Raw genomic sequence first — 24,407 nt, 5'->3', positions numbered from 1 at the left:
CCAGGACAGCACCACACCTCTGTGGGTGAGGAGACAGCTCTCAGCAGGATGCTTTCAGCTTTCTCTGCTGTGGTTTTTCTACAGAATTGAGACTATTCCTAAGCTGAGACACAGACACAGGTTTGTTTATGGGGTTTTGTTTCCAATTTAAATGCCCAATCAATTAGCTCTTGGGAAAGAGGCTTTTGTGGTTTGCTAGTGGGGTGTTATTGATGATGTTCTTTCCTGAGCAGGATCTGGGTTTACTCCTGAGAGGGGTTTTCAGCAGGTCCCCAGGGTGAAAGAGGCAGTAAACAGGCATGGCTCTGGATTCCCACCGACCAGAGGGCTCTGTGTGTGCAGAGCAAGCTGCTGGAACCCAGGGAAAGCCTCAGTTTAGAGCTGTGCTTATTTGGGGGTGGGTCTGTGATGATAATGACGTTTAATTTGCTGTTGCTGGGTAAGCAGCCCTAACTTTCAGCCAGGTTTCTGCTGAGTGACCAACTCCCTAACTTTTCCAGGAGCATCTCAAGCCTTGGAGAACAGAGGGAGCTGGACGCAGTGCTTGAAGATGACCTGCATCCTTCTCTAGGTGGCTGGGTGGAAAGAAATATTTAAGGCCCCTAGTTCCAACAGGACGTAGTTAACTGAAAGAAACTGCTGTGGGCTGGAGGGAAAATCCCTTTTCCCGGGGGATTCCTCACTAGCACAGAGAGCAGCCAGACTTCGCTCTGTGGCTGTGGCACAGCCCTGCCAGGTCCTGCCTGGTCCCAGCTGCCCATCCTGCCTGCCTCCAGGTGCGGACACTTTCGAAGACAAAAGGGCTATGGCCAAGCCGAACCCGAGGCTCGTTACGGCTTTCCAGAGCTCCAGCCGGGCAGGAACCAGCGGTGCTGCTCCGCTTTCCCGGCCATAACGCGCAGGTGAAGCGTCCGGGGCCGCTCCCAGGTGAGCGCTGAGGCACTGCCGGGGATGTCCCCGGGGGGAGAATGTCCCGGGGGGGATGTCCCGGGGGCACAGGGGGGCTCTGCCAGCCCGGGGGATGCCGTGTCCGGGTCGGCGCTCCCGTCCCGCGGCGGGACCCGCCGTGCCGGGCGGGCGGGAGGGAGGCAGGCCGGGTGACATCAGCCGGAGGAGGGGCCTGCCCGCGAGTTTCTTTGCTCGGTGCATCACTTCCCGGCGCTGCCATACTCCGCTGCCCGCTCCCCGCCGCGGGGCCGGCGCCCATGGCGAGCCCGCCCGGCGGGGACAGCCCCGGCTCCGCCGCTCGGCGCTTCCACTGCAGGTGAGCGGGGCGGCGGCGGCCCGGAGCGGGGACAGCCCGGCCCCGAGCCGCCAGCCCCGGGGACAGCCCGGCCCCGCCGCTGTGCCCAGCCCCGAGCCCCGGGAGCGGGCGGCGGGAGCGCTCCGGCGGCGGCAGCCCGGGGCTGTTGCACGCTGGGGATGCTGCCCGAGGGGAGCCGGGAAGGACGCGGCGCTCCCTCCGCGGGGCAGCCCCCGGGCTCCGGGCGGCTCCTTGGCACTGCCAGGCGGCTCCTCCGCCGGGGAGGGTGATGCTCGAGGCTCCCCGGTATTCGCATGGGAGGCTCCTGGTCGCGCTGCAGAGACTTCGAGTCTCAGCTTTAGAACAATTTACACAGGGCTGGGGGTGGGGGAATAGCTCCAGGTTGTTTGGCGTTCGTGGCAAGGCTCATTCTCTTCATTTAGAGCGAAACTGGAAAACACGACACCCGAAGAAGACTGAATGAGTGACTTTGAGGCCTTACAGCGTGGTTCATGCTGTTCACCATGGTGTTTCATTTCTCCTCTAGCAGTCTGAAGTGGAGGTGGTGCAGTGGCTGGACGAGAGGCTAAAAAAGCCAAGAATGCTTCAAGTGTATGGGATACAGTAGCTTCTCACCAATTCTCTTTGCAGGCTCTGCAGTAATTAGCACGGCAGCTAGTGGGTTGTCTGCTTTAATGAGTGTTGGTTCATTAGGGTGGGCAGCAGGTGTTTCTTGGTTCTGTTGCGTTGTAGAGTAACTCCAGGGATAAGGAGGCAGCAGAGTTAATATCATTGCTCTGCCTACTCTGAGGGAGCTAGAGCTGGGGAGAAACCTGCTGGATTTTAACCAGACTTGGGCTGCTTCTTTCCTTCTCGTTGTTTTTCATGGAAACTTTTCAGGGAGTGGATTTTGGTTACTTTTGCAAAGGAAATTTTAGCAGGAGGCTGCTTATCACAAATGTGTGCCTGCACATGAGCTCTGCTCCCAGCTGCTGGGGAACAGAAATGGGAAGCATTTTCCTGTGGCTTTTCTGGGTGGCTCTGGCAGGGCATGTGGTTTTACAAGTCTCTGCTGTGCCTTTTAGGCCTTGAAAACAAGTGCTGGTGGAGCCTCTGTCCCTACCGCCCTGCAAAATAAGTGGTAACTTAGTTTCTTCCGTAATTTCACTTTTGTTGCAGTGCAGAAACTTGAGGGTGAATTCAGTGGCTCTGTCTGGTGTGATGGGTGGAATCTCAGGTGACTGGGACTGAAAATCCAGTAACTGCTACTAAAACCTTAATATGTGGGGTTTTCTTTTTGCCTGGGAGCGTTGAGGTGTAAGAACTGCAGAAGGTACCTGTGCAGGCAGCAGAGCTGGGGAAGATATTTTCCTTCTAGGAAACAGGGTGAGGTGTGGAGAAACATACCAAAAATGAAAGTGTTTGTTCATTTTATTGCCTCCTTTAGTGGTTCCCTAAATTCAACCCCTCCTAAACAAAGGCATGTGCTCTGTTCTGCTGGCAGCAAATAATCCGGGTGCTGACTGGGCCAAACATCTCTATTTACAGAGACTGGAGCTAAAACTTGCTACAGCAGTCATACACCAAAACCCGGGGTGTTCCTGCCCTGTGCAGCTCTGTGACTGCATTTGCTCACGTTTCTGATGCCGTTTGCTACAGAGAACTGTGGAGTTTCAGGCAGGACTTGTTGGAAGCCCGGGGCTTTGGAAGGTGTGACTCTGCAGGGCTGGTGTGTCTGTGGGGTCAGCTCCTGGTGTGAGGTCACTGCTGGCGCTTGCTGGAATTGTCCAGTTCTGTGATTGTGCCCCTCAAATTTGAGCTGGACAAGTTCTATGTGAGCCTGAATTACTGCTTTACCTGGGGTTTTGGGCTGGTATTAATTCAAGTGCATTAATTCAGCTGTGTGTAACCTCTGAGGACTTGTTGGGCAGAATAGGGCTTGTTGGAGCTGTGAAATGCCTGCTGGCAGCAGCTGTCCTGCTCTTCTCCACTGCTCCAGGTGCTCTGACCTGCCCTTTTGTGCTGGCTGGCTGATTTTGAAGGTGTAGGAAGCACCAAATCCATCCAATGGGTCCCCTGGACTGTGGACAGTGACAAGCTCGTGCTGGGGACACATCCACCATTGCCCAGAGAGCTCCCCTGGATTTGGGCCCTTGTTTGAAAAGGCTACTCTGGAGATTCTGGGTCTGGGAGGGAGACATGGACACGTCCTGGGGAGACCCTCCCTGTCCTGCACTGACATCATGGAGAGGTTATCGATCCCACACAGGAAGAACAGTAGACAATGCTGCAGTCAGTCCAGAAATGAATTAATCTGCCCTGAGAACTCAGATAAAAGCACACCTTTCCCTTCCCTTGCTCTCTGCTCTCCTGCAGTGTCTGTTTTCCAAAGCACTCCTGGCTTTTGTGATGTTTACAAACTTTCCTTGATTGTGTCACAAACAGTCCCCATCTCACTCATTAGTGTCACCAGGGTGAGGACCTGAGCTGAATGTGCATCGGGCAATTAGAGACTGCTCTGAGCACCACAGAGCTCGGGGAGAGGAGGCTCCTTCCTCCTCTTCTGATGGGAAAAATGGGATGCAGAAATTGCTGGCCTTCTGACACGGAAGGCAGTGAGAGGGCACAACTCAGCCTGGTGGTTGAGGCAGAGTAAACTGGGGTTTGCAAAGCAAATTGGGGAGAAAATCCACTTCTGGGGTGGATTTGTTCCTTGTTTTGTGTGTCACCAAGGGATAACAATGCCATGAAATACGTGGTATTTTCCCCAGTTCTTGTAAAGTAAACTCGCACAACTTCTGAATCTGGACTTTAGATAAGGCTGACAGCTATTTTCTTTCCAAGAGGTGGTATTTAATTGTATCTGCCTGAGGTGAAAATTAGCACCAGCAGCAGTGCTGGGTTTGGCAAAGTGCAGTCAGCTTTCTCTGTGGGATTGGGGAAGGGCTCAGGTGCACTACCAGAAAGCTGGGAATGACCACTTGGTCTCTGTTTACTCTGTAGATTAAACTTGAAATTGCTTTTTACATTTCTGAATGCTGGTTCAGAGGTTTCTGAAAGATTCTGATTTTTCTTCTGTTGGCAGTTTCCACCAGGCAGAAGGATGTGCAAAACAGGACAAACATTTCTAAAATAGCTGTGCTGCATAATAGCTGGCCTGAGCAAAAATTACATGATAGCTTAGCAGGCAGTGTTGGCTTTGTTGACATCTGTCTTGGGATGTTCTGAACCTCTCACTTGTCCTTTCAGCACTGGTGTGTCATGTAGGCATCCCAAAGTGGAGCCGGGCAGGACATTGAGTGTCCACCTCAGCAGGGAGAGGGATCCTGCTGGGCACACCTGGGCCTGGGGCTTGGTGCTTTGCAGGTTTCCCCAGGATTTGGGGTATTCTTTTTTGGTTCTTCTGTTTCATTTTGTGGCATGTGGGGAGAGCAGCTGTGTCCCTGCTGCCCCTGGTCTCCTGTGGGACGGGGCTGTGCTTTGTGCCTGGCACAGAGTGGTCCTGCTTTGCCTCTGCCCTGCAGGTGCTGCTGCCACACTTCTTGTCCTCGGGGCATTGGCTGGGCTGTGTGCACATGTAAACGGAGCTGAGCTGATGCTCTGCCCTCTCCTGAGCTGCCTTGCACTTCCCTGATCCAGGTGCTGCTTGCTGTGCCTCTCCTGGGTGCCAGCAGTGCCTCTGGATGCTTGATCCCCAAACCCCGTGCCTTGTACGGGGTGTTTGTGCCCGGCAGACCAGAAAGAGAATGCTGTGCCTTGGCCACGTGTTTGTGGTCATTCCAAGTTTGCCTCTGAATCAGCTGAAGTCAAATCAGTTTGTGACTTGGCTGCGGCCTGAGGACACCCCTCAAAGGCAGTTTTCTGTGAGATAAATGTTAATAATCACACCAGAGCTGGGTCTGGAAGCAGCTGTCACCCGTCCCACCTGGAACGTTGGCTGTGGGGCAGGAGGGAGCTGTGCTACCCAGAGCTCCATGCCCAGCTGCTGAGGTGCCTTTTGCTGCCTGTTGCATTGGTCACTGGCTGCTTCTCTCCTGGGAAGGTGTCTCCAGGAGCTCTCGGCCTGCAGGAGAGGAGGGACACTGGAAAGAGTTCCTGTAGCAGGAGATTGGTGTTGGGATCCTGGTGACTGGTGCAGCAGTTCTGTTCACCCCATGAGTGGTGGGTCCTGTCAGAGCTCTGGCTGATACCACAGCATGAGCTGCTTATGGCACAGGAAAATCCTGTGTGTGATTAATTCCTGTTTTCCTGGAGGATGTGGCCAATTAGGGATCTGCTGCCCCTTATTTTCAAAGTTAGGGGAAGCAGTGCCTGTTACACCGAAGGATGAAAACGTGTTATGAAAGCTGAGAAATTGATTTGTTATAGAAGAGTGATTTGTTATAGAAGAGTGATTTGTTATAGAAGAGTGATTTCCTTTTTGGTTCTTCCTCTCTTGAGCCAAATGCAGCTGGACCATGCCCACTCTGGTGACTGGGGACAGGAACAGGCTGCACAGCTCCCTTGGCATTCCCCTCCTCCAGCTCGGGGATGAGGGTCCGAGACATTGGATTTTCTCCTGATATATTACATAAACCACAGGGGAAAGCCTTGTCTTGGTGGTGCCTTGAGGATGAACAAAGCCATAGCCAGAAGCAGAAAGGCTTAAAATTGGAAATGCTGGTAAAAGTCTGGGGAATCAACTTCTCTCCTCTGATCCAGGCCTCAGGCTTGGAGGGAGCATCTTCGGGAGGCAGATAGGAGGGGATGTTTTTAGGGGCTGGCAGTGATAGAATGGCTTGGTTTGTTAAAGGAAGTTCCTCAGGATGGAAGATCCTGCCTGGGTTCAGACCTGTGGAGTGTCTGTGTGTTCCTGTTGAAGCAGGAGGGCTCCGGTGTGCCCTGAGGGCTGACATTCCCACCTCTGCCTCTCTGTGCTTGGAGCTGGAGTGAGGCAGGGGGTCCCTGCAGGCCCACCCTGCTGCCACCTGCCCTGAGCCTGGCCTGTGTCCTGGATCCAGGCACTTCTAGTTGTGGCTCCCTTCATCTGTGCTGCTTTAGCACATCCCCAGGACACAGCTCTGTCCCTGCTGTCTTTGCTTTGAGCTCCCCACAGAGCAGATGCTGCTCTGTCCCAAGCCCCATCTCCCCAGCTCTCATGTTCCTGTTTTCCCCTCTGTGCTCTCTTGCCTCCTCTCCAGCAGATCAGACTTTGGTGCTGGAGAACACAAACTGTATTTCTGTTGTGGTATGTGGATTTCTTGCTGTCTCATGGTTTTGCTCTCGAGGTGGTGTCCAGACTTGCTTGAAGAACAGGTTTGAGCTCTGTCAGGTCTTACACTGCAAGAAGCCACCAGCAGCAAGTTTCTGAAAGTGGAGAGAGGGATTTTACTTAACTCTTGATGCTCCTCTGCTTGAAGAGCAATTTTATCTCCAAATTGCTCTCAGGTGTATCTGGTGCTGTCCCTCCCATCCCAGTCCTGCTCTCTGTGCCCCTTCCATCAGCCAGCCCAGCTTCCAGAATTCCACTTCCCTCTTAGAAAGTCCTTTGCCAGCCAAAGCCATGAAACCCAAATTCCTGCTGCTCTGGGCACACAGGCTGAGTATCCCAACCACAAAGTGGGGCTGTTGAATTCTGGGCCTGGGCTATTTATATTGTCAGTGAGAAAGCTTTTCATTGACCAAGCTGCTCCCTCCCTAAAGATACATTTAATTAAATGTTATTTGACAGATCTGACTTTCTAATTGGCTTAGATTTAACTGGTATAAATGGGATTTTTTTTTTCCACTGAAAGCTGAAGAAAATAGGAATCATTTTGCTGGAAGGCTATTTGCATTCAGAGTCACATCCATCTGTTGTTTAATGTAATAAGCTAATAGAATGGGAAAAAAAAAAGCCAAAACCCCCCCCCACACAAGGAGAAAGTCAACATCCCTGCCAATGCTGGGTGAGGAGAGGGTGAAAGGGACACGGCTGCCTCAGCTTTGGAGCTCTCTAAACAATGCCCAGCAATGTTATGCAACTGCCTAGGGAAGGAAGTGAAAAATTATCATTACAGTGCAGTTTCAAGGGCAATATTAAATGAGCAATTTGCAGCACAGCTCTGTACTTAAGTCACTTAACTCGCTTCTCCTGAGATAAAATTAACAGGGCTGGTTGAGGACAATAGCCATGACCTCTGCTCCCTGAGGAGAGGGGCAGAGACAGGCTCTGTTTAGAGCTGGATCTGAGGCATGGGACTGAGAGCCTTCAAAGTGGGCAGCCAAACCCAAAGCAATGTAATGGCCTGGTCCTGGAAGTGCCTGAGGGATCCCTGTCCCACTGAAGCCTGGAAAAGGGGGGACAAGAATCTGCTGAAGCACCTCACTGCTATCTGCCCTTCCTTATTTCAGTGGAAGGGATAAGAAGACCTTCTGCAAGGCCCTGGATGCTGGAGCAGCAACAAACCCCTGAACTGATCATTTGGAAAGTGGTGCTGCTGTCTGTTCAGTGCCTCCAGGGTAGGAGTAAATAGCTTAAAAATGTATTCCCAGTTTGCTTTCAGCAAGAGGATTTTGCCCGAGGATGGCAGGCGCTGGAACCACAGGTGTTTCCTTTCTGACTCTGAGATGAGACAGGATCCATCCAAAGAAGCTTCACCTTCTGCTGTGAACCATAGCTCTGTGCAGCTGCTACCCCTGGAGGGATTTTTGGAAGAGGAATATTGGATTGTCTTGGCTCCCCTCAAGCTTTTCTGTTACCCTTTGCTCTTCCACCCTCTGGAGCAGCCAGAGGGGCTCCTCGCTGGGAGTTAGGGGCTAATGCAAGAGAAAGGCCAAGAAAAAGGACTTAAATGAGAAAAACACTAATAACACAGCTCAGTGGAAGAGCTGTTTCATGCTCCACCTGGGAGCAGATGTTTTGTCTTGGAAGCTGCTTTTAAAAATGCATGGGCAGGGCTGGGAGCTGTCAGTTCTGTCTGCAGCTGGCTCTGAGCTGCACAGGATGACTGCTGGAGGCTGCTCTGAGCACCCAGGGGCTGGCAGGGCTCCCTTCCTGCCCTGGGCACCCTGCTCTGTTCCCCTCACACTTTCTGGCTGCCAGGGAGCAGAGCTGGCTCCTGAGAAAGGGAGTTCTTTCCTGGGTGCTGTGGCTGCAGGTCCAGCTGCTGATCTGTGATGGGGTTTGGGACAGATTGCTTGATCTGCAGCCTGTCCCTGGGAGGATTGGGAGAGCCAAAGTGATCTGCAGCCTGTCCCTGGGAGGATTGGGACAGCCAGAGTGATCTGCAGCCTGTCCCTGGGAGGATTGGGACAGCCAGAGTGATCTGCAGCCTGTCCCTGGGAGGATTGGCTTCTCTTGTAGGATTGCAGCAGAGGAGATCAGCTTTGCCATCGGGCAGCACAAATAATGAGTAGTTGAGTTGTAGTTGAGCTGAGTTCCCCGGGGGAAGCCCTCCCCCACTGCTGGGACAGTGGTCCCTGTGTGTGGTGGAGTTTCCTGCATGCCCTGATGAACAGAGCTGCACAAATGTGTATTTCCAGGTAGAACAGAGAGGTTTGCTGGACCAAGTGCCTTCCCAGTTCTGTTTCTGGGACTTTCCTGATGCTGCTGTGGTTTTGCAGAGCACTGGGTGTGTTTGCTCTGGGGGATGTCACAGCAGGTGCCATTTGAGTCTTCACCTGTGCCTGGCGGTGCCTCCTTGGGCACTTGGGTGTGAATTGCTGCATTTTGCTGTGCTCTGGAGCAGCTTCAGCCCAAATGAGTTAGTTGTGGGAGAAGTTTCTTCTGTGATCCACGCTGCAGAGTTGAGGTGGCTCTTTGTGCACTCCATCTGTGGAATATCCGTTCATGCCTGAGAGCTGGGAAGTGCTGATTAATCCTCATCTCTCTGGGGCTATTTGTTAATTACTGTTCTTCATGGTTTGTGTGATGGTGCTGAGTGGATCCTGGCAGGGTTGCATCCGTTCCAGGGCTTCAGAGTGCATGGTAAACACCAGTATTTTCTTGCAGCTTTTCTGGGAAATACTGTTCCTGTTTTCAAGGGTGGGAAATTGTATATAGCCTTCAGGGTGAAAGAGAACAGAGGTGGTAAAACTGGGAGCTGAATGTCCTGACTCCCACTCCTTTCCTTCAGCACTTCCTTACCCACGTCACAGTGAGGATAATTGTGCTAATTGTGAATTGGAGACCTTGGCTTTGTCCTTCACTGAGCCCTGCTGGGCACTGCAGCACTGGTGTCACGCGAAATTACAGTGGCTCTGCTGTTCTAACAGGGAGCAGAAAGTTGTTTAGGAGGAAGTTATCAGCTGGTGAATTAAATTCCAGGCTCTGCCTGTTTACAAGGTGTCCCTTGCAAAGGGAACACTGGAGAAGGAGCAGCCTGGGTGGCCCTGGGCTCTGGTCACTGAGAAGAGCCCAGAGCCAGGGCTTGAGGAAAGCAGAACAGCCCTGAGTGCTCAGGCACCTGTGACTCCACTCTCAGGCTTTGAGAAGAAAGCAGTTAATTTAAAAAGGAGAGAGGGACACAGAGCACTGTTCACTGTCAGAAAATCCTGCAAGTTCAATTGTGGGAGCGAGTGGAGCTGCCCTGCCTTGGGGGTGGTTGTCTTTTGGGGTATGGTGAAAGATGGAGGGAGAAAAGCCCAAATCTGTAGTTCCAGTCGGGCAGGAAGGATTTGGGATGGGCAGGAGCTGCCAGGGCTTTGAGGAGGGTCCTGTCCTCACTGTCCTTGTGCACTCACCATATCCCAGCTGGTGCTGCAGCAGCAACAGCCCCTTTTTTTAGCAGCTGTCTGCAGAGATTTGTATGGAGGAAATGCTCTGGGGATTGGATCTTGCTGCAAAACACAGAGGCCATCAGATTGAGCTTGTTTATCAGCCAAGCCTGCTGCAGCATGAAGGCAGGAATACAAACCACCAGCGACCAGCATATGGAAATACTGAGCTTCCTAAGCCATGGGTGCTCCTCTTTTTCCCCTGACAAACAAGCCCTTGTGATTTCCAGCTTGGGAAGCCCACAGGCCAACATCTCGTGGTGCTTGAGTGCAGATTTACAGCCATAAAAGCAGCTGAATGTCCTGGAATTGTGATCCTCCACGTGCACCTCCAGGCATTTCCTGGCCTCCGAGTTCAGCCGAGTGTCTGAGCTCCTGCACGGGTCTAAATAATAAAACATATGAGTTCACTGCCATGTGCCCAGAATTTTAAGGTTGCAGCCCTTGGCCAGCTCTTGTATGAATTACTTCCATCAGGGCAGTAATCCAGGAAACCCCGAGCACGAACTGCTTGGCTGATGGAAGTCTGTGGTTTGGTGCCTTCCTGGGTAAGCCAGGGGAGAAAGGAAAGCTGCTGTTTTCTGTGTGGTCATCCCTTTGGTGTGCCCTGCTGGGAGGGCAGGCAGGGAGAGTTCCAGCAGGTACCACAGGCTCTGAGGAGATGCTGGTCCACAGGGAGCTTCTGCAGTGTGCTCAGGTGTCTGGGGAGTTAAGAATGAAATGACTGAAAATACCCACATTTTCCTCTGCTGTCTGAAGAAAAGAAAAACTCACTCTGCTAGATGTTCTCTTCAATAAAACCATCCTTTGGCACCGGTGGTTTTGGCAGAAGGTTGTCACCAGCTGTGCCAGTGAGTGACCACTCTGCAGAGGGGACCAGCAGCAAATCTGTCACGTAAGGATGAGGAGTGAGCAGAGAAAAATGTTGAGTTGTGTTCCCTGCACTGAGCAAAGTGATTTTCCTGTGGTGGTGGAAATCCCTGATCGGCCCTGGGTGACTCAGGAATTCCCCTCAGGTTTTCTGGGGGCTCCAGCTCTGCTCTGTGGAGCTCCAAGCCCACGTGCTGAGGGCAGAGCTGAGCTGCCCAGGGCAGCTGTGTGAGCAGCAGCTCAGGAGGGGAAGGGAAGGCAGGAGATGCTTTGCAGCCCTGGCTCCAGACAGAACTGAGTCATTTGTCGAGGCTCACACTCTCAGAGCTGCTTGCCTGAGGCTGGCATGGCTCAGGCAGGAGAGTGAGGATGCAGCCATCCAGATACACACAGAGGAGAGAAAAGTAACAGCTCCCAACGTGTGACTGCAATGGAAGTCAAAAAAAACCCATCCCAAATTAAAGCCATGTGTGTTGGTGGATGGAACTGCTCCTGGAAGGTTCGTGGAGGCTGTTTGTGCAGCACAAATGCAGCAGCTCTGGAATGCCCTGGATCAGAACAGGCAGGCTCCTCCAGCACACGAAATCCCTGTGGGAACAGAGCTGCTCCCCCAGCCCACCACCCTTAGGGGTTAAGGTAAGAGCTGTCTTGTCAGCTGTCTCCTCCTCCCTGTCCCTGCTCCTGAAGCACATTTTCCATGCAGCCTGGTGCTGTGCCATGTGTTTTTTTCACTGCTGGATGATGATGATGTCTCTGTGCTGGAGCAGAGATTTTCTTGTTCTGCAGACATGCATAATTCAGTTGTCAGGATAAATGGGCTCCCTGGATTTGGGCGTGTGTGTGAGCCTGATGCTGGATCCTCCCTTCCCTCACCAGTGTGAGGCAGGAGGGGAGCAGGGAATTCTCCCAGAGCTCCAGAGCAGCAGCTTGTGGTGTGTAAACTCATTGCAGTACCTATGAGACTGCAAGAAGGATCTAAATTAAACCCAAAATAGGCCTGTGGAGAGGAGCATTCTTGCTGGATTTGGGAAGACTTTCCAAGAAACATGATGTTGGTACAAACTCCTCCTGGGGGAGAACAGGACCAGAGCCCACTTCACACATAAAGGATGTGATCGACATGACAAACTCTCCTCAAAATACATGTTTGCTGCTGTTTCCACCTGTGATTGAGCTGCACTGTGCCACAGTGTCAGGGCCAAACTGAAGTGGTGTGTGGGGAAGAGCAGGACCTGCCTCCCTGTGCTGGGTTTGCACAGAAACGTTTCCAGGGTGGATGTTTTCCATGGAGCCGCGCTGGGACAGAAGTGCTAAAAACCTGGGGGGATGTGGTGGAGGGCTCGGTCCCACGGTGCTGTGGAAGCAGTGAGAGCAGCTGGCAGGGCGCTGGAGAGTTCCCTGAGAGGCAGCAGACACCCAGCACAGTGCCAGACAGCAGGGCTGCTCTCTGAGGAGTGAAGCTCAGTGGAATTCTCACCTTGTGTGGGACCACGTGCCTTTCTGGGACTCCTGCCATGCTTGGTTTTGGGGGGGCTTCCCACCTGGTGGGATACACAGATTTTTCCACAGTGCCACAGAGCGCCCTGAAGTACTTTTGGTGCTGGTCTGCTGGGTTTGGGTTTGCACCGAGGAGCTGGAGGAGCAGTTTCAGAGATGCTGGCAAGGGTTGCAGTGGACACCTGGCTGATATTTGAGCTCCTGGGGAGCCTCTTCCCTTGTTCTTCAGACAGATGTGGAATTATCTTTACAAAATCTGGAGGGATGCCCCGTGGCTGTGTAACAGCCAGGGGGAAGGGCAGTGTCCAGTGTGAGCTCTTGTTCTCTTGGCATTCTAAACCCATGAGTGTCTCTGGGCTGATGCCTGATTTTTGGCACCACTGGAATTTTCAGGGAGAGCACAACAATGCTTCAAACAGCCCTCTGAGCAGGAGACAGCTGCAGAAAAACAATGTCAAATTGGTGCAATCTGCTGTGCTGCAGCTCTGCCAACAGCAATCTGTCCTGGTGGCTGGCAGTGCTTCAGCCCTGGCAGGAGCTCTGCCCACGTGCCCTGTGTGACCTGGGAGAGCCACCTTTGTGACTCCCTCTGCTCTGGGCACTCGAGGCTCTAATCACTGAGGGAGGGACTAGCACAGGCTCTCCCTGGCTGGATTTCACCCTCCTCACAGGCTTTACCAGGTGGTCATTTGAAAAAGAACTTGCTGCATGTTTGGATTCCCTGGATTTGTCTGGTTCCTGCTATTTGCTCTTCAGAGAGCTCTGCAGGAAGTACAAGGGCCAGGTTTGTGCTGGCTCTGTCACTGAGGTCCCATCCAAGCCCCTTTCAGGTGCAGGTGCTGAGCATCCTGAGCATTCTCTGGTGAGCTGGGGTGGCTCAGCCCCTCCCTGGCTCACAGCCTCCGTGGCTCGGGGTGGGGTGTGAGTTCTCTGGTGGATCCCAAAGGCTCCTCTCTCTCTTGGACTGGAACCCTTGGCTTGGGGCTGGCGGAAGGACATGAGACAGGAAGGGAGCAGAACCAAATTGGCTCTAGGCTGCTGTGGAGTCAGTGGAAAAAGCTGTGGTGTGAACTTTGTCGTGGTTTCCTTTCTGCTGCATCACGGTGACGATCCCGTGGCCGTGCCCCGAGCCTGGGCTGTGGTTTGCAGGGGCTGTGGGCAGGAAGGAGGCACCACATGGGGACTGTGTGCAGCCTCCAGCTGCTGCAGGAGCTTTGGGATGAGGTGGAACATGGGCAGGAACCTGGGACAGCCAGAGGTGGCTCCTTTGGCTGCCTGGGCTTGGCTGTAACGCAGTCCCTGGTGTTTCTGAGGCTTGGCAGCACCTTTTCCAAACACAGTTGTTTTCCTGCTGCAGGCGGGAGCAACTGGCAGGCTGGGAGAGGAAGGAGAAGTGGGGGCTGCAGCTGGAGAGGTTTCCAGGCAGCTTGAATGGAGAATAGACTGGGGCCTGTGAGAAAACAAGCCTTGCTTTCACTCAAGGTTGTGCAGGAGAGGAAACCTCACACAGCCTGTGCAGCTGCCCAGAACAACTGGCACCATTGTGCTGGTGGCACTTGTGGGGCTGAGCTTCACCCTGCCAGCAGCTGGGGGTGGCAGGACCCTGGGGCAGGAATTGGGGGAGGCTGGGATGGTCTCAGTCTCTGGTCCTCACCTGCTCCCCTGCCCTGTTGGATCCACTGGGATCCATGGGGACTCATCCCTGGCTCAGGCAGCCCCTTCTCCCATCCCAGGGACAGCATCCAGGCTGCTCCCATGGGAGCTGGCTGAGCCCCCGCTGGGTGTCTGGTGCAGTTTTAGAGAGGTGATGTCTGTAAATCTGTCATTTATTGTTCTTCTGAATTTGGAATGAGCTCCCCGAACCAGGACTTGCCCATTTTCAGTGTTAAGTTTGACCTGAAGGAGCTCCTCTATACTGGTGGGTAATGGAAGCTGAATGGCATAAATAAAATAGGTAACAAATAAATTGATTCTTTGCATTGTGTGGCTGTGCAGAAAGCAATTACTTGTTTTTCTAATGGATGTGGTAATTGCAACCTGCTGGATTCTGCAGCATGTTGGTTTAAATCACAGCATATATTTTAGTGAGAGATGTGTTGACCCAATTGCCAAAGTAAGTTTGTCATGAAAAGCCTCTCAGCCTGCATGTCCTCTCCTGCTCTCTGGCTTCTGGAAGTGACTGAAGGAAGCAGCACTTCACTGCTGGTGAAACCATCCCCAGAGTGCTGTTTAATGGCACTGTGATGGATTAACTCATTAAGGGTGCTGGTGTTGTACAAGAAAGCAAAATACCCTTGGAAAACTCAGGAAGCTCCCTTCATTGTGCAGAGTTCATTCCTCTGTGACAAAATAGAAATGTCTAAAACCCCGTCCTGTTGCAGGTGCTGGTTTGCCTGCTGCTCTGCAGGGCACGTTTCAGGGGTCAGGTGCTGCAGGAGCAGCCCAAACTGCTGGGTTTTGTGTTTCTGGAAAGGAAAGAGCATCCTCAGGCATCAGCATCATGACTCCACTTGTGTTTGGCAAGCTGGTGCTCCTGGCCTCTGCATTTATTTCTGTTTTTCTCACACGGCTGCTGGTGGTTGGGTTTGTGCCCTGCTGATGAGCTGGGCACAGAAATTGTGTTCCAGGCTCATTTTGTTCTCACTCTTCTTGACAGTGAGTTCTCCTGCATAGTTCTCCTTCAGAGAATTTGATCAGTTCATGCACTTGCTGGATTCGTAATAATTTTTTTTTCCATTTGGGAGTCAGAACATGTTTTAATGAATTAATTTTCAAATTGATATCTCCTTAATCATCACTTCCTCAGACCCTGCAAAGTATTTGCATCTTATAATTTAAGTGCTTTGAAACTGGCTATCAAGTGAAACTGTTAACCAGGCTGAGATGAAATTCACATTTGCACCTTAATCTTGTCTGAGCATTTTCAAGTGCTGGAAGTTAATTACATCCATGGTAGTCCTTTGATACTTGAGTAATTTTGGAGCACAATGACTTAAATTTCTGCACATTGCCTGTTAGAAATTTCACTCCTCAGCTGACACAGAAAAATTTCCTTGTGCTCTCTGTTCTTCCTGTGGGTCCAGCTGGATTTGTGGGCAGCATTTGGGTCATGGATGCAAGATAATTGCTGCCAGGGTATCATTTACTGAGAGCCCAAACCTCCCAGGCGTGGGTCAGGTTTCTGCAGGTCAGGGATCTCCTCAGCTCCTGGAGTTGGGGGCTTTTCTTTGGTTGTTTGGTTGCTCCCAGGTCAGGGATCTCCTCAGCTCCTGGAGTTGGGGGCTTTTCTTTGGTTGTTTGGTTGCTCCCAGGTCAGGGATCTCCTCAGCTCCTGGAGTTGGGGGCTTTTCTTTGGTTGTTTGGTTGCTCCCAGGTCAGGGATCTCCTCAGCTCCTGGAGTTGGGGGCTTTTCTTTGGTTGTTTGGTTGCTCCCAGGTCAGGGATCTCCTCAGCTCCTGGAGTTGGGGGCTTTTCTTTGGTTGTTTGGTTGCTCCCAGGTCAGGGATCTCCTCAGCTCCTGGAGTTGGGGGCTTTTCTTTGGTTGTTTGGTGTGGGGCTGAGCTGGGAGCATCCCTGCTGGAAGGAAGGGGCTGCACCTCGTTCACCTCTTTCCCCTTGGGAGGGAGGGAAGGCCTGGCAGAGGCTCTGGAAGCCAGGGCTCCTGGGTTCCTTCCCTTCCCTACAGCTGACTCACAGCAAGGCATAATTTTCCCTCTGAGCCCCAGCTGCCTTTTTGAAAAATGGGGTAATTGCTGCCCTCGCACCTCTGCAAAACATTTTGGAGTCCTTAGCTTGAAGTTTCTGCACCTACCGACTCAGAGTCATAAAAAAACCCCAGCAAATAACTCTGAAAACAGCAAATAACTCCCATCTGTCCTCTGCTCCCCCATCCCCACAGATCAAAGGCACGGAGGTTGTGTAAGCAGGGGAATCTGGATGACTTTTGCTTTCCAGCAGGCAGTGGGGAGTTTGGATTTGGATTTCTGACAATGACGCAGCTTGTTGGAGCCATTCCCCATTGAAATGGGGTCTTATTCAGCGCTGCTAATGAGAGGGTAAAGGCAGCTAAATACAGCTGTCTTCCTCAGTGTCATTTGGGATTTATTAGCAAATATGCAGTGGAATTGAATCCCTTGTAAGTACTCTGCAGCTAATGGTAGATAGCAATTAGCTGAAATGACTACTGTGGAGCACTGATGCTGCATCAGTGAGGGGACAGGCAATCTGGAGCCAGCACACAGACCCAGCAGCTTCCAGAGCTCCCTGGAGTTTTTCCCTCTGGAGTTGCTGTTCTGTGCCTGTAGCAAAAGCCTGTGGTGAAAATTTCTGGGTCTGGGTAATCCCCAGAGCTCCAGCCTGAGCAAACACTTCCCCAGCAGCAGCGAGTGTGTGGATATTGTTATTTTCAGCTCAGGGGTCACTGAAAGGACTCACTGCAATGCTCCTAGCAGTGCGAGTGTGCAGTGGGAACCCTCTCCCCTCCAGATGTGCAGGGCTCTGGCCCAGATGCTTGGAGCCAGTTCAGAAGTTGGGGAGGTGCAGCATTCATGGTCTCATCTCTGACCTTTTCCTCTCCCAGCTCAACAGGAGGTTTTGTTTCCTTCCCCTCACTGAGGTGAGGTGTAGGTCAGGGTGTCCCAGGGGTTCTGCCCTTTGGCTGCAGGGGAACCAGCTCCCGTGTGCTCTTTCCACCTTCCAGAAGTGCTTTGAATCAGGCTCATTTCGTGTAGATCTTGGTTGGTTTGTCACCCTCCCTGCCAGCCTGTGCTTGAGACAGAAACCTGCTTGTCGGGAGGGGATTAGTGCTGAGGATGTGGTGTGGGTGGGGAGTGAGGGGCTGTGCTGGCCACGTTCCACCAGATCTGGCTTTGGGAGAGAGATAATTGAGTATTTTCATTATTCTCCTGCCAGGTTGCTGCTGGGTGTGTTGGGGATGGAGGGGAGCAGTGTGGCTGAGAGGGACTGGATGATGGCTGGGTGCAGTCCTGTGGCAAGGAGGTGGCATTTGAGGGTAGGAAGCTGAAATCACCTGTATTTAGGAGCAAGGAATGGGTTTTTCTTAAAGATTGGAGCTCATTGGGAGCAAATGAGAGAGAGAGAGGCAGGTGTGGATGTGCTGGACCCTGCCTGGGGCAGAATAAACAGGGAAAACTGCCCCAAACCTTTGGGAGAGTGCTCCAGGCAGAGAATAGCAGTGCCTGAGGCTAAATGGATATAAATTCATCATGAATAACTCGGGCTGTGCCTCAGGAGGGTCTGGAACAGCTTTCCTCAGGTAGGAAAGGAAAGGAAAATATTCAGACCACTCGCCATCAGTGGAGGGGACACATCCCCAAGGGTCTGAGGCCACCTGGACCTGGTGGCTCAGAGCCATCAGCTCCCTCTCAGGTACAGGAGCCATGCAGGGCTGGGAGAGGAAATTGCTGAAGGGGAATAATTCCCAGCTTGATTGACTGGCAGCACACCCTTAAAGACAGTAATTATTGAAATGCATATTTAGTTCGTTAAGGCAGTGAATATGCATTTACACTGAGCACCTGGTAAATCTGATCCTTTTTTGGTTCAGAAGAAATGTTTAATTGCCTGTCACCAGCGCTCTGGAATTAGATTTATTTTTGTAAAAACCTAATCAGATTGCAAGTAAGATGCTAAAATCTGTTGCTTAACTAACTCAAATCAATAGAAATACAAAGGGGGTTTTTTTACTACTCTTGGTGGTTTTGATGGGGTTTTTTTCTGCTTTACCTTCTGTTTAAAAGCCTGGAGCTTTGAACTACACGAGGTCTGATTGGGAATGAGCTCTGCAATCGCCCCCACTAACATGAATCAAATATCTATAAATACCTTTCCTTTTCCCTTCTCTCCTTTTTTTAAAGGCAGTTTCACCTTGCAGGCAGGAAGAGTTTCTCTTGCCCTGTGACATTTGCAATATTTAAGGCACAGACAGGTGACCCCAGGCTGTGTCTGGTGACATGATAATTTTCTGTGTGCCCTGATGGAGTTGTTGTCAGCAGTGACAGGTTGCTGTGAGCAAGGCAGCCCTGAGCAGGGTGTTGGGAGGTCTGGGTGTGTGGTGTTCCCCCTCTGGGGACCTCTATCATCACCCAGTTATTATATCCTAATTATGGTGTTTGACAGCAGTCATGGTGATCACTGATGATGGCACTGGTGGCCCCTTGTGCTGTTCCCTTTATTCCTCACAGTGTCCTTGGCTTCCCCAGTCTCCTGGGAACTGTCTCTGCCTTCTCCAAATCGCTGAAAACATTTGATATGTGAGAATCTTTCTATTTTACCTTTTCCAGAGGCACATTTTTGCTGTGGAGTTCTTTGAACGAGCTTGCAGCAGGCAAAAGGCAATCCGTGCCCCAGCTCCTCATTAGCTGCTGCCTGACAGTGATGGGTGACCCTGGGAATTCTTGTTCAAGGCTGCTCCTCCCGTTTTCCTCAGCTCTTTCTGCCTTCACATCAGTTATCCTTTAAAGAAGGACTTAAGGAGGAGGGAGGGAGGCCCTGCCCATGTTGGATTGGGCAGAGGTTTCCTCCTGCCTGTCACCGCACAGTGGAAGGAGGACCTGAGTGTGAGCAGTGACATCCCTGCCTGGCTGGAGCCTGGCAGGTGCCACACTGATGGGGACCAAGTCATCTGCCAGCATCGTGCCACCCCCTCATTCCCCTGGCAGATTTCTGGGCAGATTGCTGAGTGCATTATTGGCCAAACACTGCATTTATGTGTGGCTCAGCCCCACTGCTTCCTTCTGCCAGTGCCTTTGGAGCTGTGGGTGTATGCTCAGAAAATGCACAGAGAGCAGGAGAGGTAGGGCAGGGCTTGCACCTTGCTGTCGTTGACTGTTTTCCCTTCACTGCCTGGTTCAGGGTTGTGCTTTCAGCTGTGTTTTATGGGCAGTTGAGCTGTGGGCTTTGGAAGCTTTTTAAAGTGGAATTTTAGTGTGCTTGAGTTTGTTCCTTGACCTTTAGTTGATTCCTCTGCCCTTGGCATTGTTTTCCTGCGTGCTTTTGAGCCTGAAGTGATTGAACTGCAAGCAGAGGTGCTTCCCAAAAGCAGCTCTGGAGGGCAGGTGGGTTTTACAGGTGGGTTGTGTTCCTGTTAACAATTGCAGTCCTTGTGTGTTGTCCAAGGCAGCGAAGGCTTGGCAGAGCAGGACGCAGGGAAAAGCCCCCTGTGCCTTGCCCTTGTTTGCTCAGGTCCCAGGCTGAGCAGTGATGTTAATTAGCTAAGTCAGATACTCTGCAGAGCAGCCTGTCCAAGGACAAACAGATTTTAATTAAGGGCTGTGTGCAGTGGAAGGTCATGTCACTGCCTTGTGCCTGGACAGTTTCTATGGGAACACCAGGAAAGCACCCACAGAGTGTGAGAGGGTCACAAAGTGGGCTCGGGGGCACAAAATTCACTTTGGGGTGTGGCAGAAATAGTCCCACCCCTGCAATGTATACCTGGGTTTTGTTGCTGTGGGAATGGGAACCTTCAGTTCAAGCTCTTAAAATCACCCCAAAAATTCCACACAAGCTGTACAGCAATGCCATGGATTTGGGAAATTGGTCTCCACCCCAGTTTTTTGGACTGTTTACAGCTGGTGAACTCAATTTCTCAAAGACGACCTGGATATTGGAAAGACTTTTGTTTGGGTTGAAATTCAAGCTCAAGTTAGTTTCCTTCTGTCTCTGCCACCTTCTAACTGGAATGCAGTGGTCGTGGCTCATTCCTGCATTTCAGCCCCTCTCAAGGTTCATCCCCACTGAGCTGCCTGAAGTTAATCCTGCTGATTTGAGCACAAGCTGTTTCTTGTCTGCCTTCAGTCCCAAAGCTCCTTTTGTTTGGGATGCATCAGCAGAGACTTGTCAATACCTGAAGATGATGCAGAATCCACAAACCATGGATGTACCTTGGGACTGATGAAGTTTCAGTGGGATCCCCGGGTAGAAACTCATTTTTACCAATTTTCCTGTGGTCTAGCAAGAGGACCAGCAGAGAGAAGTTAAATGTTTTTAATCCTGATATTTTTATTCCTGCTATGGAACAGAAGCTGAGGCAGGGACAAATGCTGCACTGGCAGCACAAGCAGCTTTCTTGTGTAAATAAAATAGCCACTCAAATGTGGGCTTAGCTTTGGAATGAAATGTTTGTGTGGGAGTTTGAGGTGGGAGCTCACAAGAGCTGCTTCACAACCCCCTTCTCCCTCTTGTGGCTTTGGGGACAGATGAACAGCAAGCCAGGAGAGGTCACAGGTGTGTTTGGAGGGAGAGTTTCAAACCAAGTCTTGTGCTATTTTTCTTTTGTTTGGCCAGCCCTTGTGGTTGTCCTGCTTTGGAGGCTGCCAGGTGTTGAGTGTCTGGAGCCAAAGGGAGCAGGGACATCAGCGGGGAGATTGCCAGGGAAATGGGTTTGCATTTCAGGCAGTTCCTGAACTGCTCCTGGAGGGGCTGCCTTTGCTTGCTGGCAGCTGAGGAAGCCCTGTGCTGCCTGTTTGTAGGAGAACACGTCAGGTTGTGCCCCGTGGTGGAAGGGGAGGCAGAGCTGGTGTGGGGTGGCAGGAGATGGGAGAGCAAGGCCTGGAGCAGCAGGAGCTGTGTCCTGGAGCTGCAGTGTGCAGGGAGGATGTCCTTGCTCTGCAGAGCCCCTGCTTGCAGGGCTGGGCTGGGCTGGGGCTCCTGGGTGGCTCTGGGGAAGCCTCTCCCAGGGCTCAGCAGGAGTCAGCTGGGCAAGCTGTGCTCTTGGGCTGGGTACCACAAACTTCCTCCCAGTGGTCAGAACAGACTAGAAACCACCTGTGGGCATTTGTTATCTTCTGACAGACCCTTGCTGTTCTGCCTCTGGACAAGGGAGCTTTGTATTTTTCTCAGCAGATGTCCACCTTTGACCTAGATAATTTTGACTTTTAAAAATCAATTGAGCAGAAAGAGAGCAAAGAGAAGCATCAGGATAGAGGAGCAGGAACATGCTGTGTCCATCCCCCTTGGGAAGGGGCTGGCTTTGCAGCTGGCAGGACATTTCCAATGAAAGCTTGGGATAGGTGTGGTCTGATGGGGTCAGCTGTGACTTAGGGAGGGCTTGGAGCACTCAGAGGGGAGTGTTTTCTCTCTCTTGAAGCAGTGACAGCGCTCTCTCTGACAGCTTGGGGCATGCCAGTGCCAAAGGTGTCAGAAAATGCCCGGGAGGAAAGCTGCCCTGGAGGCCAGTGTGCTGAGTGCCTGTGGAAAACGTGACAGCAGGAGAGTTAATGGAAAGCAGACACCGAGCTGGGAGCTGCTCAGCCAAGAAAATCTGCACAGTCCAGGCTTTTCTCTGATATCCAGGAAAAACCTGTTACCATTTGGCTTCCCTCTCTGTTACCCCAGGGAAAATGGTCCAGGTATAAATTCCTGGATACGTGGCTTCTGCAGCACCTGGAGGAAAGCAGGTGTTACTGCTGTGATGATTCCATGCCTTGGGGCCAGGAGCCCTGAGCTTCTTGTCCAGATTCCTGCCAGGAGCCCAGGGGCTGCCTTTGGCTGCTTGCAGATGTGGTCTGTAAATCAGAGAATCTTAGGATGGTTTGGGTTGAAAAGGACTTAAAGACCACCTCATCCCAAACCCCTGCCATGGGCAGGGACAGCTTCCACTTGAAGGTGGAATCTGGATGCTCCTGGCTTCTGACCCCAGGGGAAAAATTAAAGGTGTGCAATGAAGCAAACTCTGTTAGCACTGCAGAGCAGAGTGGGAGCACTGCAGCCACACTCTTCTGGAAACAATTCCCTTGGTTTTGGCAGGATGGAGGCGTCCTGCCTGGAGCTGGCCCTGGAAGGAGAGCGCTTGTGCAAGGCTGGGGACTTCAAAGCTGGGGCAGCTTTCTTTGAAGCAGCAGTGCAGGTGGGGACAGAGGACCTGAAGACTCTCAGTGCCATCTACAGCCAGCTGGGCAATGCCTATTTCTACCTGAAGGAGTATTCCAAGGCCTTGCTGTACCACAAGCACGACCTCACCCTGGCCAGGTGAGTGTGTCAGCACTGCTTCATCCTCATCAGACACAGCCCTGAGTGAGGATGGGTTCTGTGGGGCCTGAACCCAGAAATACACATCCCAAAGAGGCCCTGAGGGTGGTTGTCCTGTGGAGAACCTGGGACTCACCAAGGATGGGACGGCTGCCTTCAGAGCAGGGAGGTGGAGAAAGGGATGTGGATGTGGGGAGGGTGCCTGGAGCAAGAGCAGTGTCCACTTCTGTCCCCAGCACTCCCTGCAATGACCTGCAGTCATTACAGCAGTTCTGAAACAGTAAACTGGGAGCAAGAATCTGCCTTCAGACTTGTGGGAGCCTGTGGGAAGCTCTCCAGCCAGATGTCTGTGCTAAGCTGTAGCTTAAGTCTGCCTCCAGCAGATATTTTTCATTTGGTGAATTAAAGTCTCTGAGCTCTTTAACATCTTCATCTTGTAGAACCATTGGGGACCGAATTGGAGAGGCCAAGGCAAGTGGCAACCTTGGGAATACCCTGAAAATCCTGGGGCAGTTTGATGAAGCTGTGGTTTGCTGCCAGAGACACCTGGACATTTCTCGGGAGCAGGGGGACAAGGTAATGGTTCCAGCAGGAAATATTTCCTGGCTTTAAAAATAACCTGTCTGCAAGTCAGTAAATGGGATCTGCTGAAGGTGGGCTTTGGGAGGAGCTGCAGGGTGAAGCTCTCCTTTCTGGCTGCCATCACACATCTCCTGCTGCTGTGAGGGTGAAGATGGGACAGGACAGAGTGGGCTCATGGTTCTGAAAGATGGGACGGGACAGTGTGGGCTCATGGTTCTGAAAGATGGGACGGGACACTGTGGGCTCATGGTTCTGAAAGGTGGGACAGGACAGTGTGGGCTCATGGTTCTGAAAGGTGGGACAGGGCAGTGTGGGCTCATGGTTCTGAAAGGTGGGACAGGACAGTGTGGGCTCATGGTTCTGAAAGGTGGGACAGGACACTGTGGGCTCATGGTTCTGAAGGATGGGACAGGACAGTGTGGGCTCATGGTTCTTGCCATCTCTGCCCAGCAGTGGAGATGTCCATGCTGGGATGTGAAGTGTGTTACCTTGGTGTTTCCTGTTCTTCCTCCCTTTAGGTAGGTGAGGCCAGAGCTCTCTATAACATTGGGAATGTTTACCATGCAAAGGGCAAGCACTTATCCTGGAACACATCCCAGGACCCGGGCTACCTGCCTCAGGAAGTCAAGGACACACTACAGAAAGCTTCAGAATATTATGAGTAAGTATCCAAGCTTGGCCAGCCCCTTCTCCTGCAGGGAACAGGGCCACTGGCTGAGAATTTGCAGGTTGTAATAGATTAGGAATATTTCCTGAGATGCCGAGCTGTGTTGGCAAATTAATCTCAAGGAAGGTGAGGAAAGGTCTTTATAAAATCTGAGCTGAAATCGATGCTGGCATTGGCTTTGTGAAACTCTCTGTGGGTCGAATCGTGATCATGCAATGAAGTGCAGCAGCCTGCTGCTTGCCAGTGTCGGGAGGCTGAACTCCCAGCTCCTGTGGCCCCTGCTGCTCTCTGCTGGCCTCTGTGAGGATGGATCCCTGTGTGTCTCCATCCCTCTCACCCAAGGGAGGAGGCACTTTGAAGTCTTGGTTCTTCTCGAGGATCTGCACGTTGTCTCACTTGTCACAACCTTCCTTTTCCTAAATCATTTCAAAGATCAGGCATGTGCCACAAGGGAAGGTCACCACCTGAATTTGGAGCTTGTGTTTTTTCCCTTGTGCTTCAGAGTTCTGCATTTGTGATGCAGTTTTTTTAATAGGCTTTTGAAGTGAAGAGAGTGATAAGATCTTTTATCCCTTCCCTCATATCTGAGGATGTGATAGTGCCTATGAGCAGCTCGCCACCCTTTTTCCAAGGAGTGGTAGCATAGCCACAGGGTGAATTTGTGCCAGTGGTGAGTGCTCCACCATCCTCTGTGTGCTGAGTAAAGGGTAAAAACAAGATAAAGAAATGCCAGGAGGCTCCCAGAGCAGAGCCCTGCCATGGCACTGTGGGTCTGGCCTCTCTCCCTGCAGCAGGGCAGGGAAATCTTCTTCCTGTGGCCCTGGT

General features: G+C 51.9%; 1 protein-coding gene across 2 annotated transcripts in view; it reads left to right on the top strand.

The window, feature by feature from the left end:
* The first annotated feature begins 1,140 nt into the window (after positions 1-1,140).
* Positions 1,141-24,407, top strand: part of GPSM1 (G protein signaling modulator 1) — a 65,491-nt gene continuing 42,224 nt past the window's right edge. For both annotated transcript variants that reach the window (XM_038156047.1, XM_038156046.1), the window contains exons 1-4: positions 1,141-1,264; positions 22,112-22,333; positions 22,774-22,909; positions 23,434-23,576. In XM_038156047.1, coding sequence (XP_038011975.1) covers positions 1,206-1,264; positions 22,112-22,333; positions 22,774-22,909; positions 23,434-23,576 — 560 coding nt within the window. In that variant the 5' untranslated portion in view covers positions 1,141-1,205. The remainder of the gene's footprint in view (positions 1,265-22,111; positions 22,334-22,773; positions 22,910-23,433; positions 23,577-24,407) is intronic.

Source organism: Motacilla alba, chromosome 17 (assembly GCF_015832195.1).
Source record: "Motacilla alba alba isolate MOTALB_02 chromosome 17, Motacilla_alba_V1.0_pri, whole genome shotgun sequence".
In the NCBI taxonomy this organism is placed as follows: Eukaryota; Metazoa; Chordata; class Aves; order Passeriformes; family Motacillidae; genus Motacilla; species Motacilla alba.
This window is presented reverse-complemented; position numbering and strand designations above follow the sequence as displayed.